The following is a 23,865-nucleotide window of genomic DNA, read 5'->3' on the forward strand; positions in this document are numbered from 1 at the left end:
CTCCTTTTACACTTTCATGAATATTTTAGCAATCATTTACAGATACAAAAATGAGAGATCATCTGCTTTTCTGTCAATCTACAATCCATGGCAGCAGTCTGAACATTAACACACTCAATCATCAACTGACCAATCATCAAAACCCCACTTCCACAAAGCAATTATCCAATCAGAGCTCAGGAACTGTAATTAGGCAGGGCAGATCGATCAAGTCCGGGTGTCAACCTGCGGGGCTGAAAGATGAAGCCAGCACGAAAAGTGCCAAAACTGCAGTTCCTCTAGTGGCCACTTGAGGCTGGCTCAAGAAGTCAATCCCCAGAGACACCCATGTTAAAATGCATGACTTTAAAGCTGAAATAAACATGTTTTCAGCCTGGTACAATAAAACGGTTTTGGTCTCTATAGCTAATTCCTCTGTCATGAAAATAGATTGCTTGTGTCTCAGCCAGAAAGTTGCTCTTGAACACACCACAAAGACTACAGCCAATGGCCAACTAGCACATACATTCTGCACCTGCATGAGAGGAAGAAACTCTCCATAACAGCAGTCAGCAGTAGTCTTGCTCATCATTCAAAAAGGGAAATTGGAAGACCAACAGGACAGATCAGGTGCCCGGAAATACTGCTAAGCCTTGCTTCCAATTTTTCTCAGTGGCCACTGGTGGTATTGCACCAAAAAAAACCCTGCAGCCCAATAAGCATTTTCTCCATAGACCATTATATTGTTCAAACTTTTCTTGAGCCAAGAAAGACAATGTCAAAATCTGTGATGTCATCACAATGTTAAGTCTATGAGCTGAGCGGGAACTCGCAGACAGGTCCAGCTGGTGAAACATGACTGCACATATTCAGTAGGGTTGCATAGCACAAAAGTAATCCTTGAAGCTAGACACATTTTTTGGAGTATGTGCCCACTGGAGTGAATGGGCGCCATCTTGGGGTTCGGTACCTAGTTATTATTATACATCTATGATTCAAGATGCTAGTTAGCCAGTTAGCACATTAACAAGACAACCCAATGTTGAGAGAACAAGTGATTTACCATGTGTTCACGACCAATAACACAATCATACAATAAGAGTCCTTTCTGCTAAAGATTTCAAATCGTTAAAATAATAAACTTGGCTAACATAACACATTTGTTTTAATTTCACTTGACTCGTTTATTTTCTTTTCTCACTGTTGTTTATCTTCTTGTGCACTGAGCTGAATTGCCAATCAGAGTAATTTCATTCAGCGACTAGCTCAGCCGGCACAGACGCACATTCAACATCTTGAATTGGCAACAACAAGGGCCAACAAGGGCCACAAGGGCTGTCAAGGGCTAACAAAGGACTAGTGCCAATGGTGCAGGACACATTCCAATAACTAGGGCTACAGATGCTCACCGACGGCCAGATATTGACCTAAGGCCGACCATGGGTTTGGTGTGTCAGGGCTCGTACTGTTTACTGCTGCGAAAGTCAAGAGCCATGCCTCCCTTTGTAGCTGCACTAACATTGTAACCATGGCAACCGCAAGTGCCTCTCAGCATAAATCATATATTAATTAGATTTTTAATTATAATGCATTGAAAGAGGGGCTGACTATCCCTTCCCTTTGATACACAATGCTGTTTCTTTATTTTCATTTCCATCAAATTTCATTCAAATGGTGAGAATGCTGACTGCCTGGTGTGGGATACACAGTCAGTGCATATTTCATTTTGATATATATTTTTAGGGCCGCCAGCTAGCTACAGTCGATTAAATCTGCTAATGACAGTTAGCCTTCATTTTGTGATAGATATTCTTTCGTTTAATATTTCAAAAATGACTGTGAATTTGAGCGGTAAATCATTTTAAACTTCATGTTTGTGATGGATCAACTGGTGTAATCTCTGTCTTTACTCATTAGGATTTGGTGACATTACTGCAATCCACCTTAAATCAACTAAACTGAGCACTTAGTTCAGTCTAAGCCAATTACTCTAAGTACATAATTGAATTCATGCCGTATTAATTATCCATCAGTGCGCCTGACAGGTCTGTGTCAACATGGCAGCCCTGGCCTTTAATACAGCATCAATATTCAGACACACTGAAATCTCATCTGAAATGACTATCACAGCTGTTTAAAGACGGAAAATCATTCCTCACTCGAGTTCGACGTCTGTGATTGTCCTGGGTAAAACACTATGAATATTTCAAAACTAAGTGAGTACGGATGACAGTTTTCTCTCAGGTCTGAAGTGGACATCAGTCAATCTGTATAGCATACGCCCTTTTTATTTGGCTAAACTCTGCAAAATGAATTAATCAATAAGACATAACTGCCTTCACATACTGAGCTTTACTGAAAACTAATTGGTTAAAAACTAAAAGTTTACTCTCCTCACCATGTGGGATTTTTAATGCTGTGACATTTAGGATAGGGAAAAGTGAGAAGTCTTCACAAAACAAAGAACTTCTAACCTCTTTTATTAAAGTTCTCATTATGCTGCAGTGATATTTTAATCATTACTCATTTTCAAACATTGTAATACATCTCAGAGCGGGTGATTATGTGACAGTGGAGGAGGAACTTTGCTGACCACGGAGCTTGTAGATATATAACATGGACATCTGTCACAGAAAATTAAAACACCCTGAAGACGCTCTCAAACCAGGACAATTAGGAAGCCTTTGCAGGAGCTATAGCAACAGCATGGGTGGACTATAACCAGTAAAGGCACTCACACTCCTCCCAAAGGTCTTTTCACCAGATAACCCCGACCCTGTTCACTTGGCTGCCTGTTTCAAATGCTTTGCAGAGCTGAGGGGCTAATTGAAAGCACTGCATTATTTTTAGACCTCCGTCTGTAAGGCCTGGTTAGATGTGCGCACAGAGACCTTTGTTTCACTGCCATGGTGACTGAAGTGAAAAAGTTATGGGCAGAGAGCTAATCCCTGAACTGCTGCACACTCGCAGACACAAACACGCATGCACGCACACACCTTTAGCATTTGAAACCCAGAGTCCCCGGGCACAGACTCGCAGAAAGTGGGACATTTGAGGGTTTGAAACACATGCCAGAGAGCAGAATATATTCCTAACATCACTACCCCCAAACACTGTGCAACACGAGCTCCAACATTTTCTTTGAAGCTGTGTTCAAGTTAATGTGATCCTTCCTTGCTCCGACTTAAAAGCCTGCCACGCCAAACACAGTTTCTCACGGGTGTTTATGTGTGATGATGATCCCGCCACAGAATCGACCAATCTCCTCAGAAACACAAAGACAAATCCTCCCTCCCCCTCCTGAGGGGCTACTGTCCCAAACTTAACTTCTCAGACATTAAACGACGAGGTCTGCCAAATAATCTCCTAAACCAGGCCCTGTGCTCTCGCTTCCGTCCGTCCGCGCCGGGCTCAAGCAGGGAGCGTGGTTGTTGCAGGGCAGCTGAGGTTTGACCCTGCCTCTGCTGAGACAAATCCTCATTTTCCCCAAGGCACTTCCTGTGAGCTTAAATAATGGCACAGCAGGGCTAAATGACTTTCAGCAGTTTCGTCATTATTTCTGCGGGCGCTATTCCGAGAGCACCCATTCATTTTCATAACTTTAATATTTCAGGGATATACAGATTAGGAGATTTAATCTCCCCGAGAATATTCATCACTTGATTTTTAAGTGACATTTATCTCTGCAATGTAGTGTTTAGCAGAGAGGAGCTCTAGGACTGCAGAAAGGCCATCTGTTAGTGTTTTTGGAAAAATGAACAGAGGGAGAAGGAGAGATTAATCACAAGAAAATTGTATGTATGGCATTTGCACTTTGCGGTGCATGCACAGGGCTTATTAATGTATATTGCTGTATTTTTGTTAATTGATTGGGACTAAATTCAAGCAGCCGCAGGGCAAATTACTTAACAGTTCACAGACCATTTACATACCCAGCCAAGAAGGAAACATGATGGGTGAGTGTGACAGACAGGAAGGAAAAAAAAGGCTTTTGTGCTAAACACAAGGTGACAGTGAGTGTGGGAAGCAGGCAGAACAGACAGCGTGGGCCAGACAGATGTGTGAATGGCGACCAGGCTCTGCGTTTTCACAGCTGACAGGTAGAAGGAAGGACAGCAAGGTTAAAGGACAGCGGACGTGCACACTGTTGAGAGCCCGAGACGACCCGCTGCCTAGCTCCCATTGTTCTTTTATTTCGGGAGAGGAGTAAACCCGTTAGGGAGGTGGTCTAATCCCATTGCCATGATACTGCCCTGTCACAGCTAATGGAGGCTTTGCCTACAGAGAAGAGAGATTGCTTTAATCCATCCATTGTCTGATTGTGTTGATGCAGGATGAGAAGAGACTCCAGGGCAAATAGCCTTTATGAAAAAACTCATGGTTATGAATTCCTCCACTTCCAAAAAATGTGATGTTTCAATTACAAACAAACACGACAGGCAGACAACACACTCTGTATCATTAGCGAGGCTTGAAAGTGCTCACATGAAGTGATTCGCACAATTTCAGAGTCACATTTTTCCGTATCTATGTAAAGATAAATTCTGAGCTGCACATAAACTGTATTCATCGGGGATGATATGTATCTGATATTTATCCCCAGTAAAAAGAGAACGTAGCGCAGAAGAAGCCAAGAAACAAGCTGCAACCACAACTTTGATTCCTTCATAATCCCTCATCAGGAGTAAGAGGAACATCTGGCTCTAAAGCCTTTAAACAAGTTTTATTTTTTATTTGTCCTACTTTATTCTAATCCTGCCGCACCATGTGACCGTCTCCTTGCTGAGGCAGACATTCACATTCATGATTTTGAAATATGCTCTACTACTGTTTTTACCCCCTATCTTGTTTTATTTTAAAGCTGAAAAAACAGTTGGGGAGAACGGAGGATGGATTTCCACTCCCACTCTCTCATTATTCTGTTTTTTTTTATCCAACAGCCAGGCAAGTCAGCCAGTCACTGGCAGCTTACAGTAAAAAGGGAAGAAAAAAAGACAGAATAATGACTGCTGCTGGCATTTCCGAGCAAAGCGAGCTCCTTACTACGAGGTACTCTAGAAGGCAGCAACAGCAGCTATACAAAAAACATAACTTGTGGACCTCAGGGTGCGCAAAATGCATTTGAGCATAAAAAACATCACCTCAACTGCAAACTGTGAGGCAAATAGGGACTGACTGTACAGAACAAAGAAATCTCTCTAAGTTCTTGAATCCTTTTTAGGTTCTGACACAAACCTCCATGACTCAGCGGTGAAGTCAGCGTATGTCCCGGGCTGTATTTTCTTCTGTTTATCGGAATACAAATCCTATCACATCCACATTATTACACCAGAGCCTGAGAGAGTAAGCAGTATGCTACAGGTGTTCTCTCTTTTCTTGGAGCTTTCTGGTAAGTAAATTATGTGGGAACAAGACCTGTCGCACCATAAACGGCTTAATGTGATCACACCTCTGCCTTTTACTACCAAGGGATGGACGAACGGAAGTGGACGAAAATGCGTTTGCAATAAGGAGTTCAGGTACGAGTTGAATATGAACAGACAACAAAAGTGATTGCTTATTTTCTGTGGAGTTGATCAAGAAAAACTGCAAAATATCCAAAATGTTCCAGCTGCTCAAATGTGAGGATTTGCACCAGATAATATTTGTTTTAATGCGGATAAGCCTCTGGGTTTTTCAGAGTATCCATTCCCTCAATGTCAGTCGATGTGATCACATTTATCAAATTAGGGTGTGACCGTTTGTGTTCCCACATCATTCCAAAAGCTTTGAGGAAAAGGAAGACACCTGTAGCAAACAGCTCAAGCTGGAATTATTCCTCTCCAGGCTCCAGAAGTGAACACACATCGGTGTTGTTCAGACGCGTTTTGTGTGTGTGTGTTTCTGTCATACTTGTACAGATTGTATCCTGTAGCAAGCAGTGTCACGTCTAGTAAACCGCAATGTAAAGAAAACATAGACGAAATTTACACAGTTCATCCAACCCTGTGGTTCTCAACCTTTTTTGTGTCACAGACCCTTAAATTGATGCACATTGATAAGATTTTGCTTCAGGGGCCTTCATCTGAAAAGATTTTGGTTGTTAGACATGATTAAGACAAGAATTCTAAAGTTGTCGACTACAGTTAAGAGGATAACTGTAAATGAAGTGAAACCTATGATCAGAATGGTTACTTTAATGGCTTTTATTTACACTTTTACACTGGGGCACCTCAATAGTGAATTGAAAAGTGAAAATAAACTAATCCCTATTTTCTGGGGACCAGCTCCCTCAACAAACCCCAGAGGTCCCTGGACCCCTGGTTGAGAACCACTTACCCAACCCATACAACCCCATGGGTCATTTGTTCCGACCCTCCAATAGGACCCACAGGAGCACATAATTAGTGCCCCTACTGGTGGAAACAGACGAGCTTGCATATGACCGTTTAAGGAAATGGCCACTTTAGAATTTAAATACAGACAGTACTTACTGACCCTCATGCCGACAGGAAGTCCAGTGTAGTTTTTAATCCACAAAACTCATTCAGGGTATTGGAGGATAACAGCTACACTTGAAGTGCATGGAACCCACATGTTGAAAATGTAATAAAGCTCCGCTAATGCATTTCAAAAACGTCAGAACGGCTCGTCCGTCGTAATCCAAGTGCCCTGAAGCCACGGCATGCAAAATTGACTTGAAAAGACGTAATTTGTTCCACTTTTATAGCATAATTTCTCACCGTGGTCAGTTAGGCGTGCTGTGTTTACATGGCAACTCGCTAGCACCACCACTAGCCATCAGCTAGTCTCATGCGAGTTGCCATGTAAACACAGCACATCTGCAGGGCAGGCTAACTGACCACGGTGAGAAATTTTATTACATTTTCAACATGTCGGTCCCATGTACTTCAAGTGTAGCTGTTATTCCGGCTAGCTGTTATCCTCCAATACCCCGAACGAGTTTTGTGGATTAAAAAACTACACTAAAAAGAAGGTGGCCATTTCCTTTGACACATAGTTACTGATGTGAAGCAGTCGCAGATGCACCATGATCATGATTGCTTGAAATAAATATGTTACTAACGTACAGGTCCATGTCATTGGTTCGACAGCCCATTGGCTTGAGGCGGAGCAGGCTCACGGCTTATGTGTTTGTCACTTTCTTTTTCATTTTAACCCAAACCATGATCTTTTCCTGACCCTAACCAAGTGGTTTTTGTGCCTAAACCTAACCAGACCTTAACCACAGGGCATCATGATGATTTCGGAACGGACTTCAGAACAATGAGTTTAATATGGTCGGAACAATGGGATGTCGAACCAATGGGCTGTCGAACCAATGGGCAGTTCCCCTAACGTACATGAGATCCTATGTATGTCTGACTACAATATACTATGTCACGTTGTTAAAAGAACTCAACATTGACTTTTATTTCCACAAGGGAAACAAACATCGATCACCTGGATCAAAGTTCTATGTTAGTCTGACTCATCCACCTTCCCTTCCACCCACCCTAAGCGGACTTTGTCACTCTTCATACCACATCGCCTGTCTTCCTCCTCTGCTCCTGTCAAAGTAATTACAGACGTTATCCAAACAATAAACATATATATGGGTCGTAATTGCTGCTTGTATAAACAAACTCTGTCGTTGTATCTTCGAGAAGAGTCTCCAGAAATCAGGAAATCCATTTTTACCACACTGAGAGTGTAAACAAACTACTGCATCGGAGAAAGACTTTAGATTTATCAATGTAAATGTACCAGAGGATGACAAGATGGGCATCTATATCAAGAAGGATTAAGAAGGATCTTAATATGTACATCCAAACCAAGAAAGAAAAACTACAAAAAAAACCCTCCAAATGCAATGTTTGATCAGCCAATGAGCTAACTTGACATTCAGGACAGAACTGTTATTGAGATTTAAGAGATATGTGCGTTTGCTCCTCTGTCTTCTACGGTTACACCCTTTACTGTGTAGCCTCACAAAGATATCATGTACCTTCAAAGAAGCAATTTTAGCTAACTCTTGCATACACCAGTCCAGATAAAAGCTGTTCTCTCGGGGCTAAGAATTATGTGGCCAGCACTGAGTGAAGTGCAAATCTGTAAGTGCACTGCAGAGAAAAGTCTTAGTCATGCAGCACAATACATTATGCATCATTCACCAGCAATTAATGTGTAATTAATGTGTTTAAAACCAGGTTAGTGTCAGCACTCCTCTCCCTGCTCCGACTCGTCGACAGTCGAACAGATGCATCGGTATTAATTACTGCTCAGTGGGAGTTTTAAGCTCTTCCTCCTCCCACCTGTTGTCCCTCAGACTGCTACCTCACACACACACGCACACATTTTTGCAAGACCACCAGCTTAAAAACTGGCCTCTCATTAACACTGCACACTCCCCCCACCTCCCTGCCAGAGCTAATTGGGTCACTATTTACCCCACAGTCAGCACAACCTCACACAGAGGGGAGGGGGGAGTCTAAGACCACCACCATGCTGTCTTAGCATATGCCCTCTCTAGCTGGAGGCTGCCAGATTAGGAGCAAAAACAGGCACTTATTAATACTGTTAGTCACTCAGTGCCTGTAGGTAAATCATCCCTTTACCAATATGACTTTACTGTAATCTCCAGCTGCACACAACACTAAATTTCATTATCAACGATTTAAGAGAGGCAATATGACAGCATATGCATCATATCTTCTCCCAGCGTGGATATTTGCATTAGTTACAGCTTCTTGTGGTTCCCAATATACAGTATATCTGAGTCCCTATTTTTGGATGCGAGCTACAGATGAGGTCAGCCAGCCATGAGCAGTTACACACGCAGTAGCCTCAATATGGTGGAAGATAAGACCGCGCACAAATTGCTGTTTTGTGTTTTTTAACGAGGACAGTTCGACCTTGCTAATCTGTTATGCTCCTTCCCCTAATCCACCCACTGACTAATCAATTTCCTCATGCCAAGGAGAGGCTGCAGTTCAGCCCAGGGCCGAGGCACACTGGCACAATTAGGAGGGAAGGAAGACAATGGCACGTGTCCTCGACCGAGGAGGGAAAATAATAGATGCGGCTCCTAGTGGGAGCTTTTTACTTCAGTGCACTTTCACCAAGATAGGAGAAAGCTCCCACTCCCCTGCTGCTCTCAGTGGTAACAGACAACACACAAAGAGGAACACAGCTATACATGCGTGCTCACACACATGAGCTTGTTTGCGCACGCAGAGCAGACTCGCAGGTGATGTGATGATAATCTGGCCGCCGCAGAGAAGGTCTCCACAGGTCAGCAACAACAGTTGGGTTACATTTCTCAGTATAAGTGACCAGTGAAGGTTTATTTTCTGTGGACGCAATCAAGCAAAAATGCCAGTTTCTATGGTTCCAGTTTCTCAAATGTGAGGATATGCTGCCGTTATTTGATACGACAATTAAATGACTCTCTTTGGATTTTAGACTATTGATCAGACATAATAAGACATCTGAAGACACGCACCTTGAACTCTGGGAAATTATAATTGGATGTTTTCACTATTTTCTGACATTTTATAGACAAAAGGGTGACAGCATGAATCAGCAATAAAAATAACTGTTAGTTGCAACTCAGATTTTCTAATTTTAAATGTGCTCAGACAGTCTCGAAAGTTGATTGTGAAACTGAACTACGGCATACTTGTGTTACTGTGTTGTGTATAAGAAGGCCAGCCATCTAGAAGCAGTTTAATGGGAAATTCGGACATTTGTCAACCCAGGTGTTATCCTCATACTTTGGTGCATTAGTCATGATAACATGGTATCCATCATCTCCATTGTAAAGACTTAGACTGGCAGGAAAAACACCGATCAGGACAAGAAGCACAACTGGCCTCCTACAGCTTTTCAAAACACTTCAGTTTAAGAGAAATCATCTCCGACACTTGTCACTGAGTCTGACCAACAGTAAACACAGAAAGTAGTCCCCTGCAGCTGTTGTTAGTGAGCTGCATAGCATAACAGATGACACGAAGACAAGCTTTCAGGAAATATTTTTTCATGTTAAACTCAGGTGTTTTGAATGTTATAGGAGACTCTCTCTCCTTTACGGATTGATCTTGATCTTGCCAGAGTCTGTGTTTCTCCAATCTTTGCAACAAGGGTGGTGAATTAAATTAGGGATGTACTGATTCAACTTAATCTGCCTTGAAACTGATTCCTACGCCTCAGTACAAAGCAAAAACTGATCTAATAGCAGTCTATTACAAGCGTATTTCCCATATTTAAAATCTATACACCACATATTCATTACATTTTTTTCTGTTCAATTAAATAGTTGTTACTGATAGTAGACACTAGGGCTGTCAAAACTGCTCAAAAATGACGTTCGAATATTCCATCTAAAAATAACTCATAGGTTTGAACCATTCAATTTTTTTTTTTCGCATTATGTCCACAAGAGGGCAAACTAATACAAGGAAACATACTTCTATGTGTATTAATACAAGGAAATATAACTACTTGTAGGTATTTTTATTTCAACATAAACGTCTTTGAAAACATTTACATACCTACACATTAAAACACATAAAACAATTATCTATAACATTACTTTAGAAACGACCGCGGACCTCTCGCTCACCCCCCCTTTCTGACCCGTCAGGCCACACTGCCCGCGGAAGCACTGCGACGAGCCTCGAAGCGCCTCGAAGCGAAGCCAGTTTCCTTTCGGCACTCATGTTAACCGATTGTGTCATCCACACCAGCTGCGCCGCGCCGCGCAGCTCCGTGGCCGCTCCCACCTCCCACTCGCAAAGAGGACAGCTGCGGTGGTGGGGGTTTTTTTCCCCTCCACAATCGAATATCAATTTTCACATTCGAAGGTCCATTTTTTTTCAAATTCGAATTTAAATTCGAATTTAGAATATTCGTTGACAGCCCTTGTAGACGCCCATATTCAGAACATTTCTAAATTAATTAATTAATGGACAAAAATATGATAATAGACAGCCAGGTTAAAAAAAAATGGAATTACCACTTGTGTGCCTCCATAAACACATCAAGTTACAGTTTACATCCATGTCTGTAAAAACATGGATGCTTTACACACATCTTCAACCTGGCAGCACAAATCTGGACAATCAGCACAGTTTCAAGGTGGACACCCAAGATTAGTGTCACTAATTCAGTATCTGACCAAATGTCTCCCCTTCTGTTCCTGAGTAACGGCCAGAAGAGTGTCTTTGAAGAGCATTATGGTGTCACAGTGAAGTTGACCTTTGACCTTTTGGATATAAAATGTCATCACTTCATCATCCTATCCTAAAATTAGCGTAAGAAGCTTCGACCTTTCACCACCAAATTCTAATCAGTTCATTTTTGAGTCCAAGAGGACATTTCTGTCAAATCTGAATTCCCTCAAGGCCTTCTTGAAATATCAGAAAATTCACAAAATGAGATGGAGACTGGTGCAAGGTCACAGTGACCTTTGACCATTAAATTCAAATCAGAGGATATCTGGGCCAAATCTGAAGAAACTCTCTCAAAGTGTTTCATGAGATACCATGTTCACAAGCATGAGAATGATACAAGGTCACGGTGACCTTGACTTTTGACCTTTATCAACCAAAATCTAATCAGGTCATCCTTGAGTCCAAGGGAAAAGTTGTGCTAAATTGAAAAAAAAAAATCCCTCAAGGCTTTTTTATTTTTTTTTAGATATTGCCTTCACAAGAATGAGACAGATGAGGTCACAACGAGTTTGACCTTTGACCCACAACCACCAAATTCTAATCAGTTCTTCCAAGTGGACATTTGTGCCAAATTTGAAGAAATATCCCCAAGGAGATATCGCATTCATGGGAACAGCACAAATGGATGTACGGACATATGGATCGACAACCCAAAACATAACGCCTCCAGCTACAGCTGTCAACAGTGCAGGAATAAAAAACAGAATTTCCCTTTAATGTTTGAAGAAAACTTAAATCGTGTAATTTCAGGAAAACAGTTTCACTCTACACCCTCAAACACCAGAATCAACGTATCCTCTTTCAACGGTCAATTGATATTAACGAATTAGTGCCCCACAGTTGGCATACATACTTAACGTAAAGTTAAGTGGATTAGGTTTAGGAGACTAAAGTTACTAGGGCAGTCCTGAATACCAATTTAGGATCTTAGAAGCATCAGCGAAAATTACCTACAAATATTGCACTGGGACCTGGGGTGGGCTTAGAAGCATTTGAGTCAGTGCTAAAAGTTAGATTTAGGCAGTAAAGTTTTGTAGGGTAGGTTTAGAAAAAGAAACATGGTGACGACATGCCCGAACATAACTCAAAGTTCACTTGGTTTCACATGGGACCAGATCAACAGTGTCCTGGGGGAAAGTCAAATGTTTTTTTACCCATCAACCACCTCAACCTGCCTCCTTACACAGACTTTTGCTCTTTATACTACTTCCTTCTTTACTACCATCAGCGCATTGGTCACGTGATCACAGCCTTAGTGATTACATGGGTTATATAAGAATTCTGGCGCATTACTTTTACAAGGTAGACATAGATATAGACTTTAACTATCATAGCATTATCATTATTATTATTATTATTATTATTAAAAGCAAATTACCTATTTTGTCACATAGTTAAATGTTTGATTGAACTAGTAGTGAACAGGCTAAAGTGCCCCAGGCATGTTTAAAGTCACAGGAATACACACCTAAGAGCTGAAGACAAAATACATTATTGTCACAGCAGCCTAAAATTAGAAATTAATCCACAGACTATTACTTACAGCTGAATTTATCTCCACCCACACCACCATCTTTTACAAGACTGCTTCCTACAGTCTGGTTGTTTTATATCATTATTCTTAAGCACGGCCAACTCTCCAGTGGACCTCCATAAAGCTGCCAGACGGCTGCAAAAAGATCTGGGACACAACTGTGAAGCATCTGTATCCTATACACACACACACCAACACAAAAAAACATGCACACACACACGCACTTTCAGGACTGTGATCAATAATGTAGAGCCTTACTGGCAACGTCCAGTGAAGCATTGCGACTAATGGCCTCTCCCAGGTAGTTGCGGGCCACACAGGTATAGACGCCCTCGTCTGGTTTGCTCCTGCGTCCATGTACGATGCGTAGGAAGAAGAGGGAGCCGCTGGGCAGGAGCATGCGGTGGGATCGGGGGTCATCTTTGTCCGTCTCCACACGCTCGCCATCTTTGTACCACTCTATACTGGGAGTGGGTCTGCCCTCTGCCTTGCAGTTGAGTGTGGCAGGCTCCCCCTTGGAGACGATCAAATCTGAGGGGTCTTCCACAATCCGAGGTGCGCTGTCTTCAAACCTTGCCCGGGACCCTGTGAAGTGGAGATGAGGGCAGATGTTATCTTCCTATCTGACCACCTGCCATTCATGAAAACGTATTATCTTTTTTTCTACCAGGAGAGACAGCAGCAAAGCCATTTGAAATTGGCAAACATGTCTTCCTTTAGAGGTTGCCGGACAAAGACACCGGTTGTGTGTTGGACAAATGTGTGTGTAGTGAAGCAGCAAATCATGGGTAATCTCTCCTTGAAGGTCAACTCTGAATTCAAGGCGAAGACATCACATATTCCAGCAAAACCCTGTGCCTTTCAGATCACTAAACTTGATATCCATTTGTTCCTGCAATATACTGCAAATAGCAAAACACAGCAGCCCTAAGAGAACATATCTATATATATATATATATAGCAGAGTATTTTCACAGAAGACACCACCTGTACAGAGGATTCAATCAGGCATGTGATATGATAATGGCCAATCTCTGTGTCAATCAGGATTGTTGCAGAGGTAGAGATAATAGTTGGTGGAAAGCCGAGAATAAGACAAGCAGATCTATGCGTTTAAGGGGAGAGAGATCGGAGCTGAGAAAATGAGTGAGGTGGAGAGATATAGATAACCCCCATATTCTTCTCTCTAGGGATCCATTACTATCTTCCTTTGGTGGTGAGGGAAAGGCACACTGTTTCAAATCCTAAGGTAAGCTTTTAGACGAAGACCAAATGTCTCTAACAGTGTGTTACAGTCAGAAAAAATGAATAATTCAAAATACTGCTGCTTTTAGGAACAGATGGTCTCTCCCTCACTCTGGGAAAAAAAAGAAAGAAAATGAAATGGTCACTGTGCCACTGATTATTGTGCTGCTCCGTCTGAGGCATTATTTTCAGCACATAATCTAGACGGCTTGAAAATCCTCCATTATCATCGGAGAGGAGCAGTCAGGAGTAACCTAATGACACACATGTTGTTGTACATGCTTCTGGTACATTATACTTAAATCTGAGGCATCAGGATAAACCCTCACTTTTCAGCTGTAAGCAGATTTATGTCTTTTCATGAAGTGATTTGATCCTCGCGGGGCCAGGAGTCGCCATCATGTCACAAACCTGAAGTCAACATCTAAAGAGCGATACGAGCGCTCTCAGCTAAACACCCCGGGGTCACAAACCAGGACAGCTCAAAACACTAATGCAGGATGTAGATGAATACTAATCGAGCCATTAAAATGTGTCACGGCACCTCCAGTCAGTCCCGGCAATAACACACTTTGTTTACATAAAGAGAACAAGTGTAAATTATTTCATGCCAGGCCTGTAATGCTAATCCTTTAAGATACTATAATGCACTTTCCTTTAGATTGCTTTCTGTCACATCTGTATGGTTTCTGTGACGAGTACATATTGACACGTCTCACTGTGTTTGTCCACAGAAGGTTTATTTTAATTTTTGAAGAAGGCTCTCTACAGCCGAGTGATGTCCTGATGGTGAACCGTGTTTTTAAAGCATGAAAAGGATTCGCAGGCTCTTTAAAATCCCAGCTCATGTAACACAGTTACATCACTCTGAACTCTTCCTCCTCTATCATAACTGGATTTTATCACAAAAAGAAATACTGTGAGACAGCTGACCTCTTAAAAGATTACTTTCCGCAGTTTAAAGCTGCATTTCAGTGAAGTTATATTCTTTGAGGTAGGGAGTGGGGGCTTCTATTTTTGGGTCAAGCTCCCAAAACATTGGATCCTACACTCCCCATAATTCAACTCAATGCCATATTTCCTACAAATTCAATTATTTGTGACGGCCCGCCACAATATAAACACTGGCTGCCACATATTGATTTTCTATTTTTGGAGTGTGCGCCCCTCTATGTCTTTCTCTGTCTGTCTCTACCTTCCTTCCTCCTAGACACATTAAGTGCATTCATAAATAGTCATTCAGTTGATTCAGAGCGCTGTTTCAATATATATTTCTACATACCATTTCGTTATTCAGAGCACCAGACTCTCTGACTGGCAGACTGTACCCTGAGCACTCAGTCTGAGGAGACAGAGCAGTGGAGTGCCAAATACAGTTAATGTGCTTAACTAACTTGTAACTTCATCTTTATTCTATACTTCTTAGAACAGCAACCTGCATCTGCAGCTATCATTTTTCCAACCCACTTTACATGTTCGCATGGAAACCGTCATCCCATAGTTCAGCACTGGGGCTAATCTGTGCAACAAAAGCAGCAAAAAGTTTGTTGACCTTTTTCTGCCAAATTTAGCAACCTGCTTAAAGTAGTCGATAGACTCCTCTCCCATTGTCAGTAGATGAGTATGTCTTTCTGTTTTGTTTCATTCTTTCTCTGGTGTGCCACATCTTTTGTCACGGACGCTCCAGAAATCTGGTTAGTAAACGGTAGTAAGCAGCATGGAGGCCAGTAAAATTTGTGAGGTTATTACTTCTTTGATTACTTCTTTGTATAGACCCTTTCAGGGCCAACATCACAATGATGTCAGTTTGTTAGCTGGAGGCAAAACATGACTCGCCACCACAGGGCTGAAGGCTACATACAGTAGGAGTCTTAAAGTGTTGTCTTGTTGTGTTATTGGGAGCCAGAATAGAATATGTCATGGCTCAAAACTTAAATCGTATCGCATACCAGCTGCCGCCACTGTCCGTCAACAAAAACAAAGAAAACTATGGTTAAATGAGATAAGACGAAAGAACTTGACAGAGGCGATCATGTGCAGCGCACACTTCATATCAGGTTAGGGAAAAGTATTTATGTCGAATAATGTTATTTATATTGAGAGTTATTATGTCCACCTCATCAGAAATTGGGGAGGTATTAAGAGGATTGGATTTCGCCGTAACACTAACTTTTAAGCACATTAGCTAACGTTAGCTTCAATAGCAAAACAAACAGGAGGAAGTCGTTCAAGTGTCGTCCTCCTTTGTAAGACTGGCATAGTAATCTACCACAAAGCCGGCCATCCCTCCTTCAGCTATCCTGTCAAATCATTCATCCACTGAGTGAGAGCATATGGGTCGGCCAGTCTGGTCTCGTTGGTCAGTGTTTACTTATTCAAGTAACACTCGCAGTCCTGGACAGTGAGTGACCTAACATGGTGCGCTCATATATTCAATCTGATGCTCTGCACTAAAATGAGAGCCCTGTTGGTTGAAGAAACAGAGCATTGTATTTTTGGTATAAATAAATGAGTGGTTTAAATCACACATTCACTCTGCTCTGCGCTCTGCTGCTCCTTCTCCTCAGACAGAGTGCCTAGGAGAGCGCTCTGCCACCTTGAGAGTGCGGTGCTCTGAATAACCAAACGGTACATTCAGACAACGCTCAAATTTATGAACGGTCCAGTTTGTGCCAGAGTGCACTCTGACACTCAGAATGAGTATTTCTGGACGCAGCACTCACATCATCATCCTCCATTGTCTAAAACAAGCTGACAGAACTTTCCTGCTAGCGCTAGCTTAGCCTGGCGTTTCCAGACCCAGTTCGCAAAACGCGAATTGGTCTGGACACGGAGTGTACATTTCCTCTATTCCTGAGGGGCAGTATCACTGACTGTCACTCAAAATGCCCCTTCACACAACTGGAAAGACGGAAAAACAATCAGAGTAAACGAAACGTGTGGTGTAGCTAGCACAACGCCACTGTAAACAGACCAGCAAGCAAGTGCAGCGTGCAGCGGAGATAAGCTGTGATGATGTCTGGGAAAGAGTGTTGCTGTCTTTGCGGATTTCCTCATCACTGTAGACTCCGAGTTGCATGGCTGTGATTCCCAGCTTGGTCGCTTCCCTGACCTGCTCCTCCATGAGAGCAACTAGCAGAGAAACAACAAAAGCCACTGGGTTTTCACTGAGTCCCATCTTTTTCCCGATCAACGGAGCCAGTTGGTAAATTAAACTTTTCTCAAACCCCGTAGGAAGAATGGCAAACACATCCTTTTTTTCAATAAAGCTTTCAGTGCAGCCGTTTGTTCTGCTTTTAAAGAAAATGGACATTCCAGTTCGTTCAACACATTTAGTTTCAAAATCAGTAGCCATGTTGGTTGTTTACGAAATGCATTCACTCCGCTCCTTTTCCCTCCTATTCTGATGACGTGCGCCTTCATGATTGCATGGCCAGACTGATCTGCGGAGCGAAACAGAATATGAGCTCGCAAGATCAGGATGGTTTCACCAAGCTAGTACTAGCTAATGTCTGTGGAGAATTGTTTTGCCCCCAGTTAAGCCTCGCCCACCAAAAAGGGTCATAAAGTTTGCTAACAGTAAAAAGGTCTATAGCTATTCCAGTTCAGCCCCTCTCTCTCAAACTTGGTGCTGACTAATCTAAATGATATTCAAGCACTACTTGGACGGACACTGATTGTCATTTCAGCACACTGGAAAAGGGTGAAAATTAGTGCGTCCATCCAGGTGTCACATCTCCATCACTGACGATCGAAGCCAACTGGAGCTGGAGCCAATAAATACCTGTGACTACTGCAGAGTCATTTGTCCTGGGAGTGAAAGCCAATTGAACCCTTTCGAAAGCCAGATGTAAGTGGGCATTTGTGGGGGGGGGGGGGGGGGTTTGTCTAGTATGAGGAGGCTACACACTCTGATGCTGCTCTGTATAGAGAGCAGTGAGGGGGACTGCAGAGTCATGCGGAGTGGTAATCCTCTGTGGAGCCTCCCCTTTCACATCCCACAACCATTGTTAACATGAAAAAATGATCAGTGCAGCTTTAATATGAGGAACACTCATTCCTCTGAGGAACTTAAAAGTTTTACGAGCTCATATTTTTAATAATATATGTGATTGTTTTAATTAGTGTAGGCGTGTGTTTGTGTGTGTGTCGATCTTGATAAGATTTCCTGAATAATTAAAGTTGGAATGACTAATGTAGTATAACAGCCATTCGTGGATTTGTATGAGAATGTTTTATCTTTATTTATCACTGTATAATCCTATAAAACAAATGGCTCTCTCTTGAGACAACTGCTTTAGTTTCAACTTCAAAATGTAGTCTTTGTTGTTTAAAGCTGTTCTGTCTCTTACGATCATTGATTACTCTGATTAGTTCATTTTTGGTCCCAAAACCTTAACTTTTTATTAAATACTCTTTTGGATATCAACAGATTATATTATATTTACTCAGAAGGGACACAGAGTAAGCCCTCTGGTTGCCCCATCATTCCAACCACCTCATAAATTTATCAATCTTCCATTAACATCATGAACTGTTAACAATGTGTCATTTTCTTCCTTTTATTATATACATTTATAGAGGCTGTAGTCTCCACTCTCTGTTTTGTAAAATTTTCTTTCCAGTGATAATGAGATCCAGCTGTCCTTGTACTCGGTGTGTCAGCACATACTGTGAAGTTTTGGCTGCTTTCAGTCGGCTTGAATGGCACAAATGCCACCGTGACAAATCCTTGGGTATTCATTTTATTTGGTGAGTGTGTTTGTGACTGAGACACTTTCAAAAGATGTCCAAAAGAATTAAAACACCCCCTAACTCTGCAGACACAGTCGAGATAAGAATTAAAAGTGCATTAGGACCACTTTTTCCCACTGAGGATTATTAATGAGGGTTAATGGGTGCAAGAGATACAGCTATCATGCAACAGTATCGATGCGGCCCCATGCTGATGAATTACAGAGAAAGTAGTCGCGTCAGAAACAAAAAATAGAATGGCAAACAGCCTTCGGTGGCCAAAGTGACAAGCAACAACCTGCTCCTGTGACAAGTGTGCAATCAGTGAAAAAAATCTGTGGCACCTTGAGCACAACAGCAACACATTTTCTTTGTGAGGAAGAATATTTTCACAGTGACGTCTGCTTCATGACAGGAAGATTGTGGTGCAGCGGTTGAAAGCACCTTTCAGAGAAAAGAAACTCTGACAGCCTCGTTTGTGACACCGAAAAAATAAACGTCATGGGCGTTAATGGGGACCTCTGTGCAGGTATGTTTTTAGTCAGATCATAAACACGCCCCATTAGAGCCGGCAGTAGGTTCTCAGAGATATCCAAGTGCATATGGGAATTTAGAGTGTCACTTGATTTGTGTGAAAATTTTAATCTGGGGCATTCTGGTGTGAAATGACTTTCATATTTACAAGAGATGAACAAGTAGGGAGGGACATCGGCTACTGATGTTGTAGAATTTCAAAACAAATGACATAAACAGGAAAAAATGTTTTACCAATTGCTGCTTCAGATCATTTCAGCTGTTGTTACGATTCCCAGCATTCACAGCTTTGATCGATATGTTGCGACAAATTACAGCAGGAGAATATTTCCAATTTAATGTGCATTCAGGTTTATGAAGGTATTATTTTGAGGGCTGTTCAGAATAAGAGATTGGAGTTATATCTGAGTGCTTTCAGTGGTTTCCCAGCAGCAAACAAAACACAAAAGCAGTTCCTTACAATGAACAAATACTACTAGGTGTGTTTTGAAAAAAAATGACAACTTCAACAGGACATATCAACTCAACAATACAGATTTGTATTTTTTTCCAGACAGGAGGTAAAATATCCAATTCAACATGTATTGATTCAAAAGGCTTACAGTGAATGCTGCAACACAAAACAAATCACTGTTAAACCCCCAGTTACAAAACACGCATCATCTTTGTGCCTAAGTCGTGCCAGAGAGGATGAATCAATGAAACCCTTTTAAACACATCTTAACTTCGATGAACCTCACACAGACGTTCAGCGTGTGGTGCAATTGAGAGTAAAGATAATCCATAAGAGTGAAAAGCAGTCAACCTTCAGCTGTCGTCCAATACGGAGGGGGCTTTGTGAATGAGAGTGTGCTGGGTTGTGCAAGGTTATCACTCTCATGTACACTCTCAAGGCTGTCCTGTGTACAAATGAATGTGTCAGGATGACAAGCAGAGGTTCTTCTCATGGAGAAATACAGTAAATCTGAGCTCTATTCATTTGACACACAATGAAATTCAAGCTGATATTTTTTTTTCTTTTTGATAGGCTAAACGCAATACTTTAGCCTATAATCAGTGGTACTAATGTTATTTCCCCCCCTTGTTGTTACACGTGAGGCCCCTCCCATCTACACCTCCCTCTGCTGGTATTGCCTTTATGTAGATGAAGGCTTTGTGTACACTGATTGTTCTTCTGTTAGGATACATTTTTTTGTTGACATATATATATGGATACACTGCTCAAAAAATTAAGGGAGCACTTAACGGTCACAGTTTAACACCAAGTAAGTTAAACTTAAGGGATATCATCAATCTGTCCCTTTAGGAGGCACAAGTGATGTGAATCAGTTTCAGCTGCTTTGGTGCAAATGAAAGTGACAACAGGTGTGAGGGAGAGGCAAAAGCAAGACAACCCCCAAATGGGAATGGTTTAGACAGCTGCTCCCTTCTTATCCTTCCTGACTGATTCTTCTCTAGTTTTGTGTTCTGCTAGTGTCCTTGTCACTTCTGGCAGCATGAGGCGATACCTGCAGTCTAATCAGGTTACACAGGTAGCCCATGATGGCACATCTATACGTGCGCTCGCAAGGTTTGCTGTGTCTCCCAGCACAGCCTCAAGAGCATGGAGGAGATACCAGGAGACCGGCCGATACACGGGGAGAGCTGGACAGGGCCGTAGAAGGGCATCAACCCAGCTGCAGGACCAGTATCTGCTCCTTTGTGCGAGGAGGAACAGGAGGAGCGCTGCCAGAGCCCTATAAAATGACCTCCAGCAGGCTACTGGTGTGCATGTTTCTGACCAAACTGTCAGAAACAGACTCCATGAGGGTGGCATGAAGGTCCAAAGTTCTCTAGTGGGACCTGTGCTTACAGCTTACAGAACACTACAACTGACAGAGCAGGTTCACACTGAGCACATGTGACATGCGTGAAAGAGTCTGGATACACTGTGGTGAGCGTTATACTGCCTGTAACATCATCCAGCATAACTGGTTTGGTGGTGGATTAGTGATGGTCTGGGGACGAATATCTTTGGAAGATCTCACAGATGTCATGGCCAGCTGTACCCTGACTGCTCTTAGGTATCGGGATAAAATCCTCAGAGCGATTGTCAGACCTTACGCTGGTGCAGTGGGCCCTGGGTTCCTCCTGGTGCAGGACAATGCCTGGTCTCATGTGGCCAGAGTGTGTAGGCAGTTCTGGATGACAAAGGCATCGATGCCATTGACTGGCCCTCTCATTCCCCTGTCCTAAATCCAATCAAGCACCTATGGGACATTATGTATTGGTGCATCCGACGCCACCAAGTACCGCCGCAGACTGTCAAAAAATTCACCGATGGCCTGATCCAGGTCTGGGAGGAGATCCCCAGGACACCATATGCCGACTCATCAGGAGCATGCCCAGATGTTGTTGGGAGTGCATCCAGGCACATGGCAGCCATACACACTACTGAGTCACATAATGAGTTGCTGTGATAAAATGCACACAAGTTGGATCAGCCTGTGATTTAAATTGTTTAATTTGAAATTTGGTGTGATTTTGAATCCAGCCCTCAACCGGTTGATGATTTTGGTTTCCAGTGATCACCATTTGGTTCTCAACAAATCATAAAATGTACATCAGTGAAGATTTTCAACCTGAATAATTTGTTTATCAAGATCTGATGTGTGATTTAACTTGGGAGCAGGGGAAACAAACTGTGATCACAACACTGACATATCATCACTTTTCAAGTTGATATGACTAACTTGTTAGCACAAACCTGCTCATTAACACATCCAGCAGTTTTGTAGCGACATTATCACTCACTTTCTTATCTTGAACTGTAAAATGCTCCACTATGTTTCCCAGTCAGTTTTTCCTGCATAGAGAATAGGGCATCTTCCTCCACAAAGTTTCATGCCATAGCTCTATGCCAAACTCATGGAAAACATTATTTTTCAACAAGCATTGCACTTGGTGGAATCTCTGTAATTTGTAACTCCAATTGTGGAATAATGCCCATGTGGTGGTGCTGTCATTATCAGCACAGGCACTGCCAAAACTACCAAAGAGGAAGAAAAGAGCTTACATTTTGAACTGCTGCAAATCGGGAGACAGATGCATGCGCAAATTAGCTTTTCCTAGGATAGCAAAGGCATGACTCACCCTACTCTTCCTCTGATTGGCTTGTGCTTGTTGCCTTTATTGATCAGATTGGTTAGGTTTAGGCAAGAGTCGCTAATCCCAGCAAATGTATATTCACACCCAGTGCGCCACAGTGTTTCTGCTGGCAATGTTGTTACCACCACTACAAAAATTTTTAAAAAATCGCTAAAGAAAAAAAAAATCCTTTTCCTTGACATTCGATGATAGTTTTTATATCACCAGCTGGAGTTAAAAAATGCCACTGCAAACAGCAGTCGGACTCAGCTTTTGTGAGCGCTGCTCCATTCACCTCTATTTCTGTGTCTGAAGGCCACCCTGTGCTGAGACTACAACGTTTACGCCCATGAAATGTAAGGAAATAAAGTAGATATTTTTACATCCACTTCTTTCCTGCTTTATCAGTACAAAAGTTCAAACAGACATCTGTAAAACATGACTTAGCTCACTATAATACAATTAGGGCCATGACTGTGACTACGACTATACTAGTAATAGCAAATATTTCAAAATAGGAAGTCATTCATTCATTTTCTGTAACCTCTTATCCTGTTAGGGGTTGCAGGGGGCCTGGAGCCTATCCCACTAGGCGAGAGGCGGGGTACACCCTGGACAGGTTGTCAGACTATCGCAGGGCTAAAATAGGAAGTCAAATAATCAAAATAAATTATATTTAAAAAAGGATAGGCTCTCTTATAAAAGTGTATGAGAAAGGATTACTTACAAAACATTCTTTAAATGATATAAAAGTATATCTCAGTGATAACCAGGTCATTTATTATGCTACTTCAGTACACAAACAAACTTTACTGGGACCACAGAACATTGCAGATGAACAACTAATATCCAGGGATTTACTTTACAGACACAACTGACCATCCATGTAACATTTTTTGTCATTTTTTCCAATCATATAATTACTAGTCCATACCCATTGGTAGCTTTGTCACCTTCTACCTATGCCAATCCTCAATGCCTATGTGCAGTTTCACAGATTGACCACGTCAGTGAGTAGAAAAATGTGGGGCAGACAGAATGACTGACTGACAGAATGACACACTGACAGTTTCTGTGATTATGTACAGCATACCATACCATGACTTAGTCATACCAAAAATTAGGAAAAAAAACCAAACATTCGGCCACAGGGGAAGCCACAGCAATCGGTCGCATTTTAGCCATTTTTAAGCATTTTTCTGTTGTTATAGCTCCACCCAGTTGCCAATTAGAGTTAAATTTTCTGTCCTGTTCTACATATTTACCAAGTTTAGTAAAAATTGATATGACAGTTAGGCCTAGATAAGAAATTAGCTCTCTAGCGCCCCCATTTTGTTTGATGGGGTCAATAATGGAGGGGTCCCCTCAGATTATGTGTGGTCATATGCCTACAAAGTTGCGTGGTGATCGGTGAAACCCTTGAGATGTTATACACCTTTATGTGATGAGCCACGCCCTCCACAATATTCATTGCCTTATAGAAGCTCAGTTTTAGTAAGT

At 42.0% G+C, this 23,865-nt stretch overlaps 1 protein-coding gene across 3 annotated transcripts in view; it reads right to left on the bottom strand.

The window, feature by feature from the left end:
- The window catches only part of zgc:77784 (uncharacterized protein LOC402947 homolog), a 74,297-nt gene that overhangs the window by 44,882 nt on the left and 5,550 nt on the right, over positions 1 to 23,865 (bottom strand). For all 3 annotated transcript variants that reach the window (XM_049577424.1, XM_049577425.1, XM_049577423.1), the window contains exon 2: positions 12,985 to 13,311. In XM_049577424.1, coding sequence (XP_049433381.1) covers positions 12,985 to 13,311 — 327 coding nt within the window. The remainder of the gene's footprint in view (positions 1 to 12,984; positions 13,312 to 23,865) is intronic.

The sequence above is a fragment of the Epinephelus fuscoguttatus genome, linkage group LG5 (assembly GCF_011397635.1).
Source record: "Epinephelus fuscoguttatus linkage group LG5, E.fuscoguttatus.final_Chr_v1".
Taxonomy (NCBI): Eukaryota; Metazoa; Chordata; class Actinopteri; order Perciformes; family Serranidae; genus Epinephelus; species Epinephelus fuscoguttatus.